Source organism: Pelobates fuscus, chromosome 1 (genome assembly GCF_036172605.1).
Source record: "Pelobates fuscus isolate aPelFus1 chromosome 1, aPelFus1.pri, whole genome shotgun sequence".
NCBI classification, from domain to species: domain Eukaryota; kingdom Metazoa; phylum Chordata; class Amphibia; order Anura; family Pelobatidae; genus Pelobates; species Pelobates fuscus.
Window position 1 is genome coordinate 256,945,582 of NC_086317.1, and position 17,021 is coordinate 256,962,602.

Below are 17,021 nucleotides of genomic sequence, written 5' to 3' on the forward strand. Positions count from 1 at the left end.
ATTCTTGAGTACGTACCATGTGGGGCCGAATAGAAAGTGTAGTCCCTCGTGCTTGGATGATGTGCTCTCCACACGTCCACCAACCCGGCATCCGTGATGAACCCATGGAGCAATTTGTCTTGCCCTCCCCTTCCCTGCGATCTGGGGCCGTCCCCTAGCGCACTCCTGTCAACTACGGGGTTTGCTACTGCGTTTAGGTCTCCACCTAATATAGTGAGGCCGTGGCCTAGTATCTGTAGTTTGGACTTTAAGTCGTCCCAGAATCTTGGGTCAGGTTGGTTCGGGGCGTATATGTTAAGGAGGTGTATCTTGTGGGACTGTAAGGCGCCGGAGGCTATGATGTACCTTCCTTTAGGGTCTGCGTCTATGGTGTCTATGTGCAGTGGGCAGCTATTACGGATAATTATGGCCACTCCGTTGTGTTTAGTGAGGGCCCTGGCTTCGTAAGTGGTTCGGTACGTGTGATCTTTTAGCTGGAACGAGGCTTGTTTCGGTAAGCGGGTCTCCTGTACAAAGGCTATATCAGATTGCATTCTCTTTAGTTCCCTGAATAGGAGGCGTCTCTTGGTCGGCGTATTGAGCCCTTTTACATTTAAAGAAGATAATTTTAGTGACATGTGGGTAGGTTATGGATGATGCCTATGGCATGCCCACCTCTGTTCGCTTCCACCGTATAGCATCCTATAGTGAAAGTCACAACCCCCAGGGTGGGAGGGAGGGAGGGCAACTGGGAGCGGGTGGGATAGGGTGAGGGGGTAGAAAGAATGAGGGGGAGAGAGAGTGAGGAAGAAAACAAAAGGTGAGCACGTACAGTGCTCGGTTGTGGTCGTCTGGACTTATCTGTTGCCAGACTGGTATGGGGTGTACATTTCCCCATCTCGTCTGCGCTCCGCGCTCGAGCGAGGTGGGTATGTATGGCTAACTGACCAATTTGCGCTGTTTGAAATGAACGATTTTGCAATGAAGGATATGAACTCTTGCGTATTTTAAGAAAGAAAGAGAAACAAGTAGGAACAACTGTTCCTGGCCGGCTTGTGTGCCTAGCGTGATGAGGGGTAGGCCGCCTGATCATATTGGCTGCGAGGCAGGCGGCATGGCCCCTTCTGTATTCCTGTATGGTATACCTCATGCTGGCTGCTCGCGCCTGCCCGTAACTTTGTAATTTTATAACTTCATAACATTAGAACTAGGCTCTGAAACGTCTCGAAAGGGGGCTGTCTCTGTCGGGGTGGGGGGCAGGGACCCCAGGACAGGGGCGAGCATTTTGTTGTTCAGTGGGTGCTTGTTGTTTTTTTTTTTTTTTTTTTTTTGGGGGGGGGGGGGGGGGGGGAGGGGGTGTTTAATCTCCCTGCTACACCCTTTCTTCGTGTCCCCCTGAATTCCATCTCCTTTCCGTTTGTTGTTGTATGAGGTGTTATACTGTGGGAGTATGTGGCTCCCCGTCAATTCCCGCCATCAGGAGTCACCCTCCCCGCTCTCCACGTGTATGCCTGCTAAATCCCCCCTATATTGCAAACGTTTGCCTCCCGCCTCTATTAACTACCCCACTTGTTTCCCGCCTAGAGTTCCGTCTGCCGGTGTGACGGTCAGGCTCTCTGTCCCTCAGCGGTGGTATGTCCTGTGGAGCTGAGGCTGCGGCCGTCCATGCCCATCCTGCCCAGTCCTCCGTCCAAACTCGGACCCCCAGGTACGAGCCCCCCCGCCCCCCCTCCCCCCCTCCCAAATGGCCACTGACCCCTTTCCCCAGGGGCCCATAGAAGAGGGGGATACCCTCGGGGGCTCCCACACTCTGGACACCGTGGCTGCTACATGGGCCCTTACCCCCAGCCCCAAAAATAAGTTTAGATCCTCCCTCCTCTGCTTACAAGTCCCCCTTCTCCTCGTTGCGCCATTAGTTACTGTACCCGGTCCGGTCGCTAGCGTCTCCGTCCTCCGACATCCTGCCACTCCGTCGGCATAGGTAAGAGCTCCTCTCTGGTCTCCGCTCCCAGTGACAGTTGCACCGGTATCTGCACTCCAAGGCCTCTGAGGAACTTCTCCGGGTCTCCGCCAGGCAGCAGCACCCGAGCCTCGCCATTTCGGAAAGCCAGCAGCTTGAACGGGAAGCCCCAGGCATACCGGACTCCCGCTTTTCTTAGGGCCTCAGTCACCGGTCTCCATTCCCTCCTCCTTTGCAGAGTACTGGGGGCTAGGTCTTGGTAGAGCTGCAGGGTGGCTCCCTCATGTTGTATCTCCTCTTCTCTGCTTCTCCGCATTAGTGCCTCTTTAGTCTGGAAGTGGAGGAAGCGGATGATCACGTCTCTTGGGGAGTTGGTGTCCTGTCTTCGGGCTCGGAGTGCCCTGTGTGCTCTCTCCATACACCACTGCTCTGCCGGCAACGTTGGTAGCAGCGGTCGAAAAATGGAGAGAAGCACTTCCTGCAGTGGGCCTTCGTTTTCCCGCTCCGGTAACCCCCGCAGCCGGAGGTTATTCCTCCTGGAGCGGTTTGCTGTGTCCTCCAGTGCCAGCTCCATCTCTGCAACTTGGGCCTCGAGTTTCTTCACGTGCGCCACCACTGAGTTATGGGCCCGGGTCGTATCCTCCATGCGATCCTCCAGTTGGGAGGTCCTGGTGCCCAGCGCCGAGATTTCAGTGCGTAGGACGGAGGTGGCCCGTTCTATTTCTCCTGCCAGGTATGTCTGCACTTCTGTCAGCCTGGCTAGGATCTGTGCTGAATCACCTGCCTTGAGGCCAGAGGGCTCCGCTGTGCGTGGTGAGGAGGACCTCGAAGAGAGGCCTGCTCCGGCGCCATCTTGGCTCTCCGCCGGCCCCGACTTTTGGACTGTGAGCATGTCCAGCACCGATGTCCCAGTGTCCGGTCCTTTCTTAGGGTGCTTTTTGGTGTTTTTCTTGTCCATTATGGAATGTTTTTGCGTGCAAAATTCGCTTTTGTGGGCTATATTCAGCGCTAGGGTGCCGGAGCTCTACTCCCGAGCGTCCAGCTTGTTCCCTGGTCAGGCCACGCCCCGTTTTCTGCCTTTTATTCTGTTTTGTCGCAGCTTGAAAGAGGAAATGATGCATGGGGAGGGGAGTTTTATAGTACCTAACTTTTTTCTGATTGGTTGTTTTTTCTGTGCTGCTGTGGAGTTCTAGTAAAGAGAGACTAAAGCAAATACTCGCCTCCTGTCATTAATAAAATTAAGATTATAGGTACACTAAAGCTAGCATAATCTACAATTTTAATTTAAAAATACTCTCAAAGATTCTGACCAACAGATTGAACCCCATATTGGGCTTCATAATTCACCCATATCAAGTTGGCGTTATGCAGTTATATAAAAATACAAGGCAAAACATTGAACTGGTGTGGAAACTGGTAGATCCTTCAATGCTTTCTCTGGTCCCATTGCTAAATAAAGAGAAGGCATTTGACAGAGTTGAATTTGGGATTCCCAGAGACCTTCATAACTAGAATACATGCATTGTACAACAATTTTAGAGCTCCAACAACTTTTTCTGTCTGTGCAAGTACAGTAAACAAAACACTGTTAACTCTATGATCCAGAAATGCACTCACAGGAAATATAAGAGTTTGGCTCCTTGGGGGTACCTCCCCTGATCAAGGCTGGAGGGATATCACCTTCTTGACCTCCTTCCACCAATTATGTGGTTCAGTCAGAAAAAAAAATCTATGTAAAATATCCACTTTTTCTCCCAATGCATTTAATGTATACAAAATAACAAAAAAACAGATTATGCAAATCAAATAAATAAAATAATAAATAAAATGTCCAATGCGTTTCTTCCACCAGAGCTGACTTCCTCAGAGACATAAAAATATACCCTACCAACAAGGGTAACTAAAGGCATGGTTAAATGCAGAGGCCCCCGAGATTATGACCAAAGTAGAGTATAATGTCCAGGACACAAACCTTTTGGATAAACTGACGACGCAGGTTTTCCAGACCATGGCTTCATTTAACATAACATGGCAGCAGTGGGAAAGTACTAAGGAATGTGAGAATAATTAAGAGCATAAAACCGTTCTGCTTCCCCCCACATAACCTCCCTCCATTACTTCTCTCTTTAGTTTGTTCTTTCACTTTGCACTTTTAAGTTCTTATCCTGATGGAAAGTTTTATGTTATGATATAGCGAGAAAAATGTGGCCTTGTGCCGCTGTTCAAAGTTATAATACATGTACCAATATACACACAATGTAAAATGCCACTGTTGCTACTGTATGCAGTATGTTCATGTGTATACGGGACTCTCTCCATTCTGCATCACAAGATACAATAAGGTGCCTCATACTGGAATGCTAATCCAAGATACCACAGAAGACAATTGATGGCCCAATGTATTGTTGCCAGCCATACATTTCCTTAGTGCTAACTCTCTTGGCAACAGCTCAGGACAATCAAAGCTATACCCCACGGTGTGATTACATTTCCTTTTAGCTGAAAGAATACTTAAAGCGGAACTATCGCTGCACTGCAACCTACACTGAATAATTAAAATAATAACTGAATTTTTTTTTCATGCTGCCAGCACACCGCATGCATTCCAGGCCGGCTAAGTTCACTTATGTCTGTCGTTGGCATGAATGACCAATGGTAAGGCCTCCCCTCCACCTGTCTTCATTGACATCCTCACCCCCACCCCTCCCACCCTGGCCTCTGCGCTAGAATGGAGGTAAGTGTTAGCTATGATATTCCATTTTTTATTTATTTTTTCCCAGTTTTGAGGTCAGTAGTCTGTCTGTTGAAACACTTTGTTTTGGTTTGAGAAAGCATTTGCGGTCACCCTTGCAATTTATGGGAAAATGTCATGTATATTGTCTTTTGTCAATATTTTGCAAAACAACAGATGAAATCTCATTTCAAAATGTATGGAATTTGGATAATTTGTTTATTTTTGTCGATGATACCCATATTTTAAATAAACAAAATATGTTTCTGAATATATTATACTGGCCTGAATGGTTGCCCTTCTCTTTTTCAAATATAGACTTTTGACACTTTGGTACCATAAAAAAAAAACCAAAAACGGGATACACGTCTACTACTGCCACAAAGTAGACACTGTAATGTACAGCTTTTAAGGGAGCAATTCATCTTGGTCCTAACAAGCAGTGCTGTAAAGCAGAACAACAGGACAGGGAATAAAAGAACAAAGCCTGTAAATGGTGTAATATTTGCCTCTACTGTAAACGGCATTTCTTATTATTCCATGGTGTTTGGCCGTCATGTTACATTTGTTGACACTTGCAATGACTTTCTTTAATTCCAGCACTTGATGGAACCCCATGGTTACATTTAAAGGTCAGAATAAATGTTATAAAGAGGTTCTAAGAAAAGAGACCGCTCTTCAGTAAAATACAATGAGCTGCGATTAGCCACCGCAGACATGTTTTGCCTACAGCAAAGAAGATGATGTGAAGATAGCAGTACTCTAATAGAGGATTAAAGTAGCAAGCAGACAGATTTCTTTCACTTCGTAACATCAGATAAAACCTAATAACAAGGGCAGAAAATAGTACAAGGTAAAGTGCATGGGCAGCATCACAACCATATAAACCTTCGTAAAAAAAAAAATGCTTAAATCTTTATAGGAGACAGTGAAGAGTTGTATTCCTACCAATCCATATAGATCATAGAATTAAAGTGTTGGACAAGGTTCCAGTTAGATTGTCAAGTGTGTTTTTAATCTGACTAAATAAACAATGATTTTATTTATTGTTTGTAAAGGGAGTTGTGGTCATGAAGGTATTTAAAGGACACAGACAATTTCCACAACAAACATATGATCACCGTTTTATATCAGTGTCAACATAATTGTTATTAACTCGATTTATTACAGTTATCAGTCAAAACATAGGAAGAAAAAGGAACTATGTTAACCTATTACTACAATAATGGGTGTAATGTAGAAAATGGTTATCTCAGCTGAAACTGTGAAAGGGTCCAAAGATTCTGTCTCGTTGAGTAAAAAAACGTATTGTGCATGTGTACTGGAAGCTGCTCGTGGATTGTGTGTGTGTGTAGAGTGAGCTGTTTGTGGTGTGATGTTTTGTGTAATTAGGTTGGTTTTAGGTGAGTTATGTTTCTGGTGTAATATGTGCTGCTTAAGGCTTTAGAGTATGTGTGTGTCTAGGGGCTGTAGAGACTTTTAGAAAATGTAATGTATAGTTTTGTAGTATGTGTATAGAGGGCATAATGTGTTAATAGGGGATGTAGAGTGTGTGTTTGGGGAATGTAGTGTTTTTCATACAAGGGATGTAGTGTGTGCGCAGAGGATCCAACATGTTTATAGAGAATGTATTGTGGGTCGGTATGTGGTATGTGTGTGTGTGTGTGTGTGTTGTATGTTTAGGTGCAGTGTGTGTCTACAGGGTATCTAGTCTGCTTCTCGATGGTGCAATGCCTCTCCATAGAAGCTATAGTGTAGTGTGTGTTTTGTGAGTTATGCATTGATTGTGTGTGGGTGGGATGGGAGCAGGTTGCTTGCAAATCTCTGCATAAAACTGCTTCTACCTAGTCTCACTAATACACAAGTACCGTATATACTCGAGTATAAGACGACCCGAATATAAGCCGAGGCCCCTAATTTTACCCAAAAAAACTGGGAAAACTTATTGACTCGAGTATAAGACTAAGGTGGAAAATGCAGCAGCTACTGGTAAATTTCTAAATAAAATTAGATCCTAAAAAAGTTATATTAACTGAATATTTATTTACAGTGTGTGTATATAATGAATGCAGTGTGTGTGTATATGAATGCTGTGTGTGTATGCAGTGTGTGTATGAATGCAGTGTGTATATAATGAATGGAGTGCAGTGCGTGTATATGAGTGCAGTGCGTGTATATGAGTGCAGTGCGTGTATAATGAATGCAGTGCAGTGTGTGTATAATGAATGCAGTGCAGTGTGTGTATGAGTGCAGTGTGTATGCAGTGTGTATGAGTGCAGTGTGTGAGTGCAGTGTGTATATAATGAATGCAGTGTGTATGTATGAATGCAGTGCAGTGTGTGTATATGAGTGCAGTGTGTGTGTATGAGTGCAGTGTGTATGCAGTGTGTATATAATGAGTGCAGTGTGTATATAATGAATGCAGTGCAGTGTGTGTATGAGTGCAGTGTGTATATGAATGCAGTGTGTGTATATGAGTGCAGTGTGTGAGTGCAGTGTGTATATAATGAATTGAGTGCAGTGTGTGTATGAGTGCAGTGTGAATGCAGTGTGTGTATGTGTGTATGTATGCAGTGTGTATGAATGCAGTGCAGTGTGTGTGAGTGCAGTGTGTGTGTGTGTGTGTGTGTGTGTGAGTGCAGAGCATTGGTGGGGGTGGGCATTTTATTAATTATTATTGTAATATATATATTTTTTTTAATGTTATTATTTATTTATTTATTTTTATTATTATTTATTTTTTCGTCCCCCCTCCCTGCTTGTTAGCTGGCCAGGGAGGGGGGCTCTCACTCCCTGGTGGTCCAGTGGATGGGCTGTAGGAGGGGGGCTGTCAGGAAGCTGTAACTTACCTTCACCGCAGCTCCTGTCAGCTCCCTTCTCTCTCCTCCGTCCGTACAGCTCCCAGGTCAGCTTCCTCTGCAACTCTCGCGGCCGCGCGGAGCGTTGCCACGGTAACCCGTGGCAACGCTCTGACCCCGCGGCTCTCGCGAGATTTGCAGAGGGAGCTGACCTGGGAGCTGTACGGACGGAGGAGAGAGAAGGGAGCTGACAGGAGCTGCGGTGAAGGTAAGTTACAGCTTCCTGACAGCCCCCGGTCCTTGTCTGTATTATGGCAATGAAAATTGCCATAATACAGACAACTGACTCGAGTATAAGACGAGTGAGTGTTTTTCAGCACAAAAAATGTGCTGAAAAACTCGTCTTATACTCGAGTATATACGGTATGTCCCGTCCAGGCCCCTAATGTCTGGAACGCCCTTCCCTGCTCCATTAGACTCTCACTCAGTCTCTGTTCCTTCAAATAATGATTGTAAACGCACTGCTTTAGGAAAGCATATCAGACTGTTAATAGCTTTCTGTCCCCGTACCTTGGTAACATCCTTCCTCATGTGCAACATATGCTTTACATAAGCACAATTATACATGATTCCTAAATGGAATTCTGCATAAACAGAATAATAGTATCAATTATGTGCCTGCCTTTTTAAAGGACCACTACACAGTCCTAATATATATTATTTTAAATCACTCTTTAGTAAATAAACCCTTAATGAATACATGCATGCATGTTCATTAAAGGGACACTATAGTCACCTAGACCACTTCAGCTCAATGAAGTGGTCTGGGTGCCAGGTCCCTCAGGTTTTAACCCTTCAGATGCAAACATAGCAGTTTCAGAGAAACTGCTATGTTTACATTTGGGGTTAACCCAGCCTCTAGTGGCTGTCTTCCGGACAGCCACTAGAGGCGCATCTGCGACGCTGGATGCGAATTTCGCATCCATCGCGCAGAGCATCCATAGGAAAGCATTGAGAAAGACTTTCCTATGGACTCTTTGAATACACGCGCGGCACTTGCCGCGCATGCGCATTCCGCTCCACTAGGGAGCTGCCGTCGGACGGGGAGGAGAGGTCACCAGCGTCGAGGGAACCTGGTGCTGGAATAAGGTAAGCTGCTGAAGGGGTTTTAACACCTTCAGCGTCACGGGAGGGGGACCGCTTTGTTTTCCTGACAATATAGTGATCCTTTAACGGTATAGCTTATTAGAACTCCAACTTTTGCAAGCTCTTCTGATTGCAGCCTTGGCAAGCTCTCCCCTTTTTCTCCCAACAAGACTTTGTCTCTTCATGGGGAAATCAGAGAAGCCTCAGATACTGTCCCTCTGTGTGTGCACACTGTACAGCATTAAAAATATAGGCAGGCTTGCTCTTCTCTCAGGGGAGCCAAAGGAAGCCAGAAGAAACCTCTTCTTGACAGCGAGAAGTTGTTTCATTATTTAATAATATAAGTGCTGATTTCTCATAGAATTCGGAACCTTTATAAAGTACCTTTTAAATGGGATACTTTTCACCCATAAAGCAGTAAAGCAAGCTAAAGTGATTTATGGGTGTGGAGTGGTCCTTTACAGTTGTGTGTATAATACTAATAACATAATGTGTAAAGCTATTATAAATTTTATAAAACTTTTAGCGCTTGCATAGCTTACTATAACAATATGGCAGGTTTTATCATATCTGAGAGCATTATGACACATTTTTATTTTCATTGTTTTTCCCAGCCTCCTGCTCTGCAGAGAGATGCTTCCTGAATGTGGCTGAACCCGCAGCCGCTGGAATATGCCGCAGGGGGACCATCCTGCCAACGCCACGGACCGCGTGAGGGAACCACCCACCACCGGCCCAGGGAGGCATGGTGACGACCTTCAAGATTGCGGTGCTCGGGGCCCAAGGGGTGGGGAAGAGTGCCATTGTTCGCCAGTTCATGTACAACGAGTTCAGCGAGACCTGTGTTCCCACCAAGGCTCGCCGTGTCTTCCTGCCAGCTGTTGTCATGAATGGCCACGTCCACGAATTGCAGATCATGGACTTTCCTCCCATATCGTCTTTCCCAGTCAACACCCTACAAGTGAGTGCTGATGCAAGTCAAGATATGTGCAAGTATTTACTGCAAAAAACTTGCAGAAAAATTGTGAATGGTTGACTTATGACAAGGTGCTGTAGCAGCTAAAGAAATTTAATGTAAACAACGCTCGAGGGCCTGACTGTGTTCACCCACAAGTACTTAATAAGCTAAGTGTGGAAATAAATGAACCTCTGTTTCTAATCTTTCATAAATCGTACCAGTGAATTGGAGGAAGGCGTGATTCCTATATTCAAAAATGGTTCAAAACTTTTGCCAGGAAATTATAGACCTGTAAGCTTAACTTCTCTGGCTGGGAAAGTGTTTGAAGGGTTATTAATGGATATTATTCAGGAATTCATTGGAACGAACATTATTTGCAAAAATCAGCATGGTTTTATGAAACATAGGTCATGTTAAATTAACTAAATTACATTCTACGAAGGAGTAAGTAGAAGTATAGATCAGTGTTGTAGTGGATGTGATTTTGCCAAGGTGTTTGATACAGTTCGTCACAATGGGTTAGTGTTCCAACTAAAAGAAATTGGTCTAGATGAAAATTGTTCTTAGGTAGAACATTGGCTTAAAGATAGAGTACAGAGAGTTGTCATTAAAGGTAAATTGTTGAGCTGGTCAAAAGTGGTAAGTGGTGTCCCTCAGGGTTCTGTTCTGGAACTGCTTCTATTTAACATATTTGTAAAGGATCTTGAAATAGGCATTAAAAGCCATGTTTCAGTGTTTGCAGATGACGTAAAACTCTGTAAAGTAATCCAATTTGAGTAGGATTTGACTTTGCTGCAGAGGGATTTAGAGAGATTGGGGGACTAGGCACTCAAATGACAGATGACATTTAATGTAGATAAATGCAAAGTTATGCACTTTGGGATAAAGAAAGCGCAAGCAATTTAAACCCTAAATGATAGAAAATTAGGGCTAACAACACATGATAAGGATTTGGGAATTGTTAGACATCAAACTAGGCAACAATGTGCAATGTCAATCAGTATTTGCTAAAACCAGTATGGTATTGTCATGTATAAAAAGGGGTATTAATTCTCTGGATGAAAATATAATTTTGCTTCTTTATAAATCAATGGTAAGACCACAATTTACATATGTGGTGCAATTTTGGTCACTTGTTCTATGTTCAAAAAAAGGATATTATGGCAGTAGAAAATGTGCAGAGAAGCAGGCTAGAAAATAATAATAAAAGGGATAGATAATTTAGTTATGAAGAAAGGTTAACAAATTTAAATCTCTTTAGATTAGAAATACGGCGCCTCAGAGGGGATATGATCGTATTGTACAAATATATTTGGTTCCAATACAATCCATTATCTGGAAATCTATTCATAAACAGGGCTATACATAGGACACCAGGTCACGCATTTAGGCTGGAAGAAAGGAAATGTAGTCAAAGGCAAGGAAAGGTTTTTGTTTTTTTACAGTAAGAACAATAAGGATGTGTAGTTCTCTGCCTGAAGATGTGGTTTTATCAGTCTGTACAGATGTTTAACAAGCAACTGGATGAATACATGCAAAACATAATGTTGAGGGATATCATTTTTAATTTGTAGAGTAATAGCTTCTTGATCCAAGGAGAGACCTGACTGTCATTTTGTGGTCAAGAAGGATTTGTTTCCCCTAGTTTGTTGCAAAATTGGAAAGTGCTTCAAACTGTTTTTTTTTTTTTGGTGGAGGGTGGGTGGGTTGCTGAACTTAATGGACGCATGTCTCTTTCTAGCCTATACAACTATGTACTAAATTAATCTAGTAGGTACTAGATCACCATATGGTCTTGTAAGAAAAAAGTGTAAGTGTTAAACTTTGACTGCCCCGTTAAAGTAATCAAAACCTATTATAGTTGTACTTTATTGATGTATCGGCCAGACATTACAGTGACATTATGATCAAGCATCTGAAGTTATCTATGTACTGTGTTGTTCAAGCAGCATATGTATATATCGAGTGGTTTTAGATTTGTATGCTTGTCTCTTCCGTCTCTGAGCTACAGAATATAAAATGGCACAATGGTCTCCTCTGGTTGATCTCTGTGTATCTATCTACGATCCTCTTGCTGTAACCTACAATGCCCTTTGTGCGGTCGTAACAATCTTCCATTTTCTCATGCTGTTTGCTTCTGGTAACTGTGTGGAGAAAAACATATTTCTTCGCCTATCTCATGGACTTTGGAATATGAGGTGTGCGGGTAAATATTGCAATATCACTTCTAGAACAGATGCTAAGTGTAACTGTCAGGGCCGCATTAACATAGGGGCTGATGGAGGCCCATAGGCCCATTGATTTTAAAAAAAAAAAAAAAGTTTTTTTTTTTTTTTTTACAACTCTTCACTTGCTCTTGCTTAAGTATGGAAACTAAAGAGGGCTGTAGGGGAACAAAACTTGTGTGGACTGACAAGGAAATCATATAAAGTAAAGCGGACTTTGTGCATGCAAATGCTATGCTTCAGTCTCTCCAACACTGTGACATGTTCCCTTTCTTCTTCACTCACTACATACACTTTTTCCGTGTCCCAGACTGTATAACAGGAGCTTCTGCCTGCTAGTAAGAAGGTTAGGAGAGGAGTGGACCAGCGAGTGCTAGGGAACAGTCCTTAGAAAGCATAGAGCTAGCGCATCATTAGACGCATGTATGGTTGGTCATGCCCTTGGTTGGTCATCCTGCATGATTGGCAGGCAGCCTGATGTGCATTCACGCCAGGCTGACCATCTCATTTTTTTGTACAGACACACCCTCTTTTTTTGGCATGTTTGTCCCTTTGGTCGGTTCCGGTTACATGATTCACATCAGTGGCCCAACCTTTTACCCCGCCCAGCGAAATTCTGCTTCCTTGGATACTGCTGTTAGGGGGTATGGATTTATTTGAACAATGAAAGTGAGAGATTAGCATGGGGTATTCTGTTTTCTGATAACTATATCCTGTGAGTTTCCGTCCAGCACCACCTCCACCAGATACATGACACTTGGCATGTATAAGTGTTTTTGTGATTTCTGTCGATAATATTCTGTAATTAGGCCGATTATAATTGTCAGTACCAGGCCCAATGGGCTCCTTATCCGGCTCTGGTAACTGTACTTACTATATGTTACATTTATGCCTCATTCATTATGCTTACAGTCTGGTAAAACATTTAGGAACATGTCCGAAATATTTCAAAACAAATAATACAACATAATCTCAAAAACAAAAAATATCCCAATACTTCTATCTATAATTTTTACTAATCATAGTGTCTCCTATATTCATATGATGCACGTTAAATGCAAAGTTTATATTTTACTCTGTTTTTATGCTTACTGCCCAAGTTCCAGTACAAGTAAGAATAAATATTATATATAGATAACAATAAGGTAGCTCATTTTATTCACCAATTCATATGAAGAATACATGATCAATAGGTAAAACAAGTTAAACATAATAAATAGCTAGTAGTTTATCCCCTTTAAAGGACCACTATAGTGCCAGGAAAACATACTTGTTTTCCTGGCACTATAGTGCCCTGAGGGTGCCCCCCCCACCCTCAGGGTCCCCCTCCCGCCGGGCTCTGGAGAGAGGAAGGGGTTAAAATCTTACCTTTCTCCAGCGCCGGGCGGGGAACTTTCCTCTTCCTCTCCTCCTTCCTAGCGAGCCGCACGCGCATTCAGCCAGTTCATAGGAAAGCATTTACAATGCTTTCCTATGGACGCTGGCTGTAACGGCTACCCAGGTAGAGAGAGGGTATTTGCCGTTGGAGACGTCCTTTTCCTTGCAAGCTGCTGTGGAGAAGTAAAGCTGGTGTAATCCCATCCTCTTTTGCGTCCTTGAACAGCCTGTCTATTAGTTCCGTGGTTGTTTCTGGATACAAGGCTAATCTCCGCTGTACAATAGCAGTAAGTACATCTTCCTCGCTGACCGGTGCAATAGGTTCAGTTACCTCCATGGACCTATCCATTTCGTCCAGCTCCAGTAGGTCAGCTATCAGCTCTCTCCTTGGTCTGTTACTGGCACTCCTACCACGATTCTCCAATAGATCTTTCAGTGTGGGTCTTTTCAGCTTGGCATACTGAGACTCCATTCAGCACTTGCTCCTTGGATAAAATGACCATCCCACCGCTGCCACCAATGTAACGGCTACCCAGGTAGAGAGAGGGTATCTGCCGTTGGAGACGTCCTTTTCCTTGCAAGCTGCTGTGGAGAAGTAAAGCTGGTGTAATCCCATCCACGATATCCAGAGCGAGAATCAGGTTCAGCTGTAACAGGAGCAGAATAACATTGCCAAATAATCCCCTTCCAAGAACGAGACGAGGCTACGTTTTGAAGGGTCAAGATGAACTGAGGACTGGAACACCCAGCCTGCTTTTTATTAGGATAAGGTACACACAGGACACTCCCAGGGGGAGGATGAAAACAACCAATCATACGTATGGTAACACCCCCACGTCTCCTCCCCTCAGATAAACATATAACATAATTATAATGTCCACATTTTTACTCAAGTTCTGGATGTACCCCAAAACCAAGGGGTACACCTTTAAATCCGACACCGCTGGATAGCTCTCATTCCGGAGGGTAACATGTCCAAGAATCAGCTCATTCGGATGAATGGTTCGGGAGATATAGAGTTCCAAAGATTTGACCGACCGCACAGACCAACTAGCCGAAAATAGTTCCATAAGTTTTGGCCTTGCGGTCGGTCTCTGTTCGCACGGTAAAAAGATACGAAAATCTGGCCATCCATTCGAATCTCGGAGTTCGCTGAAATCCCCATAGACGATTAAGTAGAACTACCGAACGGTGGGGCATTCAGTAGTTTCCGTACGAATTTATGGAAGTCTGGAGGACTCAGCGGTGTTCGCCTGTTTGCGTATCCGTTTTTAGTTCCATGCGGTTACAGGCAAACACCGCTGTTCGTGCGCAAGATGACCGCGAACACGTGTAAAGTCCCGAAATGGCGGCCACCTACCTATATTTTATACACGGAATTCGTACGGAATCATACGAACGGTTTTACTACCGAATCCCCCTATGTTGTACACCGTGAATTCACTTAAACCATGTGAACAGAGGAGAATGGAACGAAGAGAGGATTAAACTGTAATTCCCTTGCTTGCTTCACAGCCACCTGAGACTTGTAAGGATCTGTTACACTGCTCCCCTTTTGTGGAACACTCCGGCAGACCCGGATTGATCGTTTTCGGGTCAACTTGGGGCTGTCCGGTCTGCTGCTACGGTAGAAGTTCCGTTTGCCTGGATAGTCCATCAGCGTTTCCATTGAACCGGCCAGGGCGATACTGAATGCAGAAATTATATGGCTGTAGTGCTAAGCTCCATCTTAGTAAGCGTCCATTGTCTCCAGCTACTCGGTTCAGCCATACCAGGGGGTTATGATCGGTGATCAGAGTAAATTCCTGCCCATATAGGTAGGGTGTAAGTTTCTTTAGGGCCCAAACTAGGGCTAAACATTCTTTTTCCACTGCCGCGTAACTCACTTCTCTGGGCAACAGTTTTCTGCTAAGGTACGCGACAGGGTGTTCTCCCCCATCCTCTCCGATCTGGCTCAGAACTGCCCCCAGTCCATACATGGATGCATCTGTATGGACGACAAATCTTTTGTTAGGGACGGGGGCAGATAGAACAGGTGCATTGATCAGAGCATTTTTCAAGGCTTGAAAGGCTGTTTCACAGGCCGGAGACCACAGGACTACCCTAGGCAAATTCTTTTTAGTTAAGTCTGTCAGGGGTTTAGCGATAGCACTATAGTCCGGGACAAATTTCCTGTAGTATCCTGCTGTCCCTAAGAATGCCAATACCTGCGTCTTGGTGTGGGGTGTGGGCCAGTTAGCTACCGCCTCAACCTTAGCGGGTTCCGGGCGTTGTTTCCCACATCCTACCCTGTGGCCCAGGTATTGGACTTCGGCCATGCCGAAGTTACACTTTTCTGGTTTCAGAGTCAGGCCTGCGGCCCGAATCTGATCCAGTACAGCCTCTACGTGTCGCAAGTGTTCCCCCCATGTTTCACTATAGATCGCTATGTCATCCAGGTACGCGCAGGCGAAGTCCTGGAAGCCATCAAGAAGTCTATCTACCAAGCGCTGAAAGGTAGCTGGGGCGTTCTTCATCCCAAATGGCATGACCTTAAATTGGTACAAGCCAAATGGGGTGACGAACGCTGACTTGGGGATAGCCTCCTTGGCCAGGGGGATCTGCCAGTATCCCTTGCATAAATCAATGGTGGTCAGATACCTCCCCCTGGCAATGCGATCTAATAGTTCGTCTACTCGGGGCATCGGGTACGCATCTGTCACGGTACGGTCATTGAGTCATCTATAGTCTACACAAAATCTAGTAGCTCCGTCCTTTTTGGGCACTAGGACTACTGGCGAAGCCCAGGGGCTGTCAGACGGCTCTATGACTCCTAATCTTAACATCTCTTGTACTTCTTTTTTCATTTCTTCCCTGACTGCCTCAGGGATTCTGTACGGGGTCTGCCTAAGGGGCACTTGTCCTGGGGTCTCTACATAGTGGGTCGCTAGCGTGGTGTATCCCGGTTCCTGAGCGAACGTTAATTTCTTTTCCATTATCAGCTGTCTAAGTTGGCCCTTTTCGGCTGCGGTTAGCCGCTCCCCTAGTTGGATGGTGTCCAGTAAGCTAGGGGATTTTCTGGGTGCTAACAGGTCTGGGATAGGTAGGCTGTCGGGGTCCTCGGTAGCAGAAATGCATATAGCGGCAATATCCTCTGGCCGTTCTTGGTATTCTTTTAGTAAATTTACATGAAAGGTTTTCTGGATTCTCTCATCTTTATTGCTGGCAATCACATAAGTAGTGTCGCAGACCTGCGCTACTACTTTGTAAGGGCCCTGCCAGGATGTCTGGAGTTTATTTCCCTTTACCGGTCTAAGTACCAGCACTTTCTGACCCACCTGGAAGGTTCTCTGTCGGGCGCCCCGATCATACCAACGTTTCTGTCGACCCTGGGCCGCATGGTGATGGTCCCGTGCCATCCGGGCCAACTGCTCCATGCGGTCCCGCATCTCCAGAACATATGGTACAATAGGGACCCCTTCAGATTCCATCTCCCCTTCCCAATGCTCCCGGATGAGGTTGAGGGGACCGCGTACCCTTCTTCCGTAAAGCAGTTCGAACGGGGAGAACCCAGTGGATTCCTGCGGCACCTCTCGGTATGCAAACAAGAGGTGCGGCAAGAACCGCTCCCAGTCTCTGTATTCCGCGGTAAAGGTCCTCAGCAACTGCTTCAGGGTACCATTAAAGCGTTCACAGAGACCGTTCGTCTGGGGGTGGTAGGGCAAGCTGAGGAGGTTTTGAATACCGCAGACCTTCCATAACTGTTGGGTCAGCTCTGCGGTAAATTGAGTCCCTCTGTCAGACAGTATTTCTCTGGGAAAGCCTACTCTAGTGAATATCCCCACTAGGGCACTGGCGACCGTGTCGG

At 45.0% G+C, this 17,021-nt stretch overlaps 1 protein-coding gene across 1 annotated transcript in view; it reads left to right on the top strand.

Annotated features, from left to right (window-relative positions):
• The window catches only part of RASL10B (RAS like family 10 member B), a 153,242-nt gene that overhangs the window by 113,040 nt on the left and 23,181 nt on the right, over nt 1-17,021 (top strand). The window contains exon 2 of the mRNA XM_063456652.1: nt 9,229-9,575. Within this exon, the coding sequence (XP_063312722.1) occupies nt 9,360-9,575 (216 nt within the window). The 5' untranslated portion in view covers nt 9,229-9,359. The remainder of the gene's footprint in view (nt 1-9,228; nt 9,576-17,021) is intronic.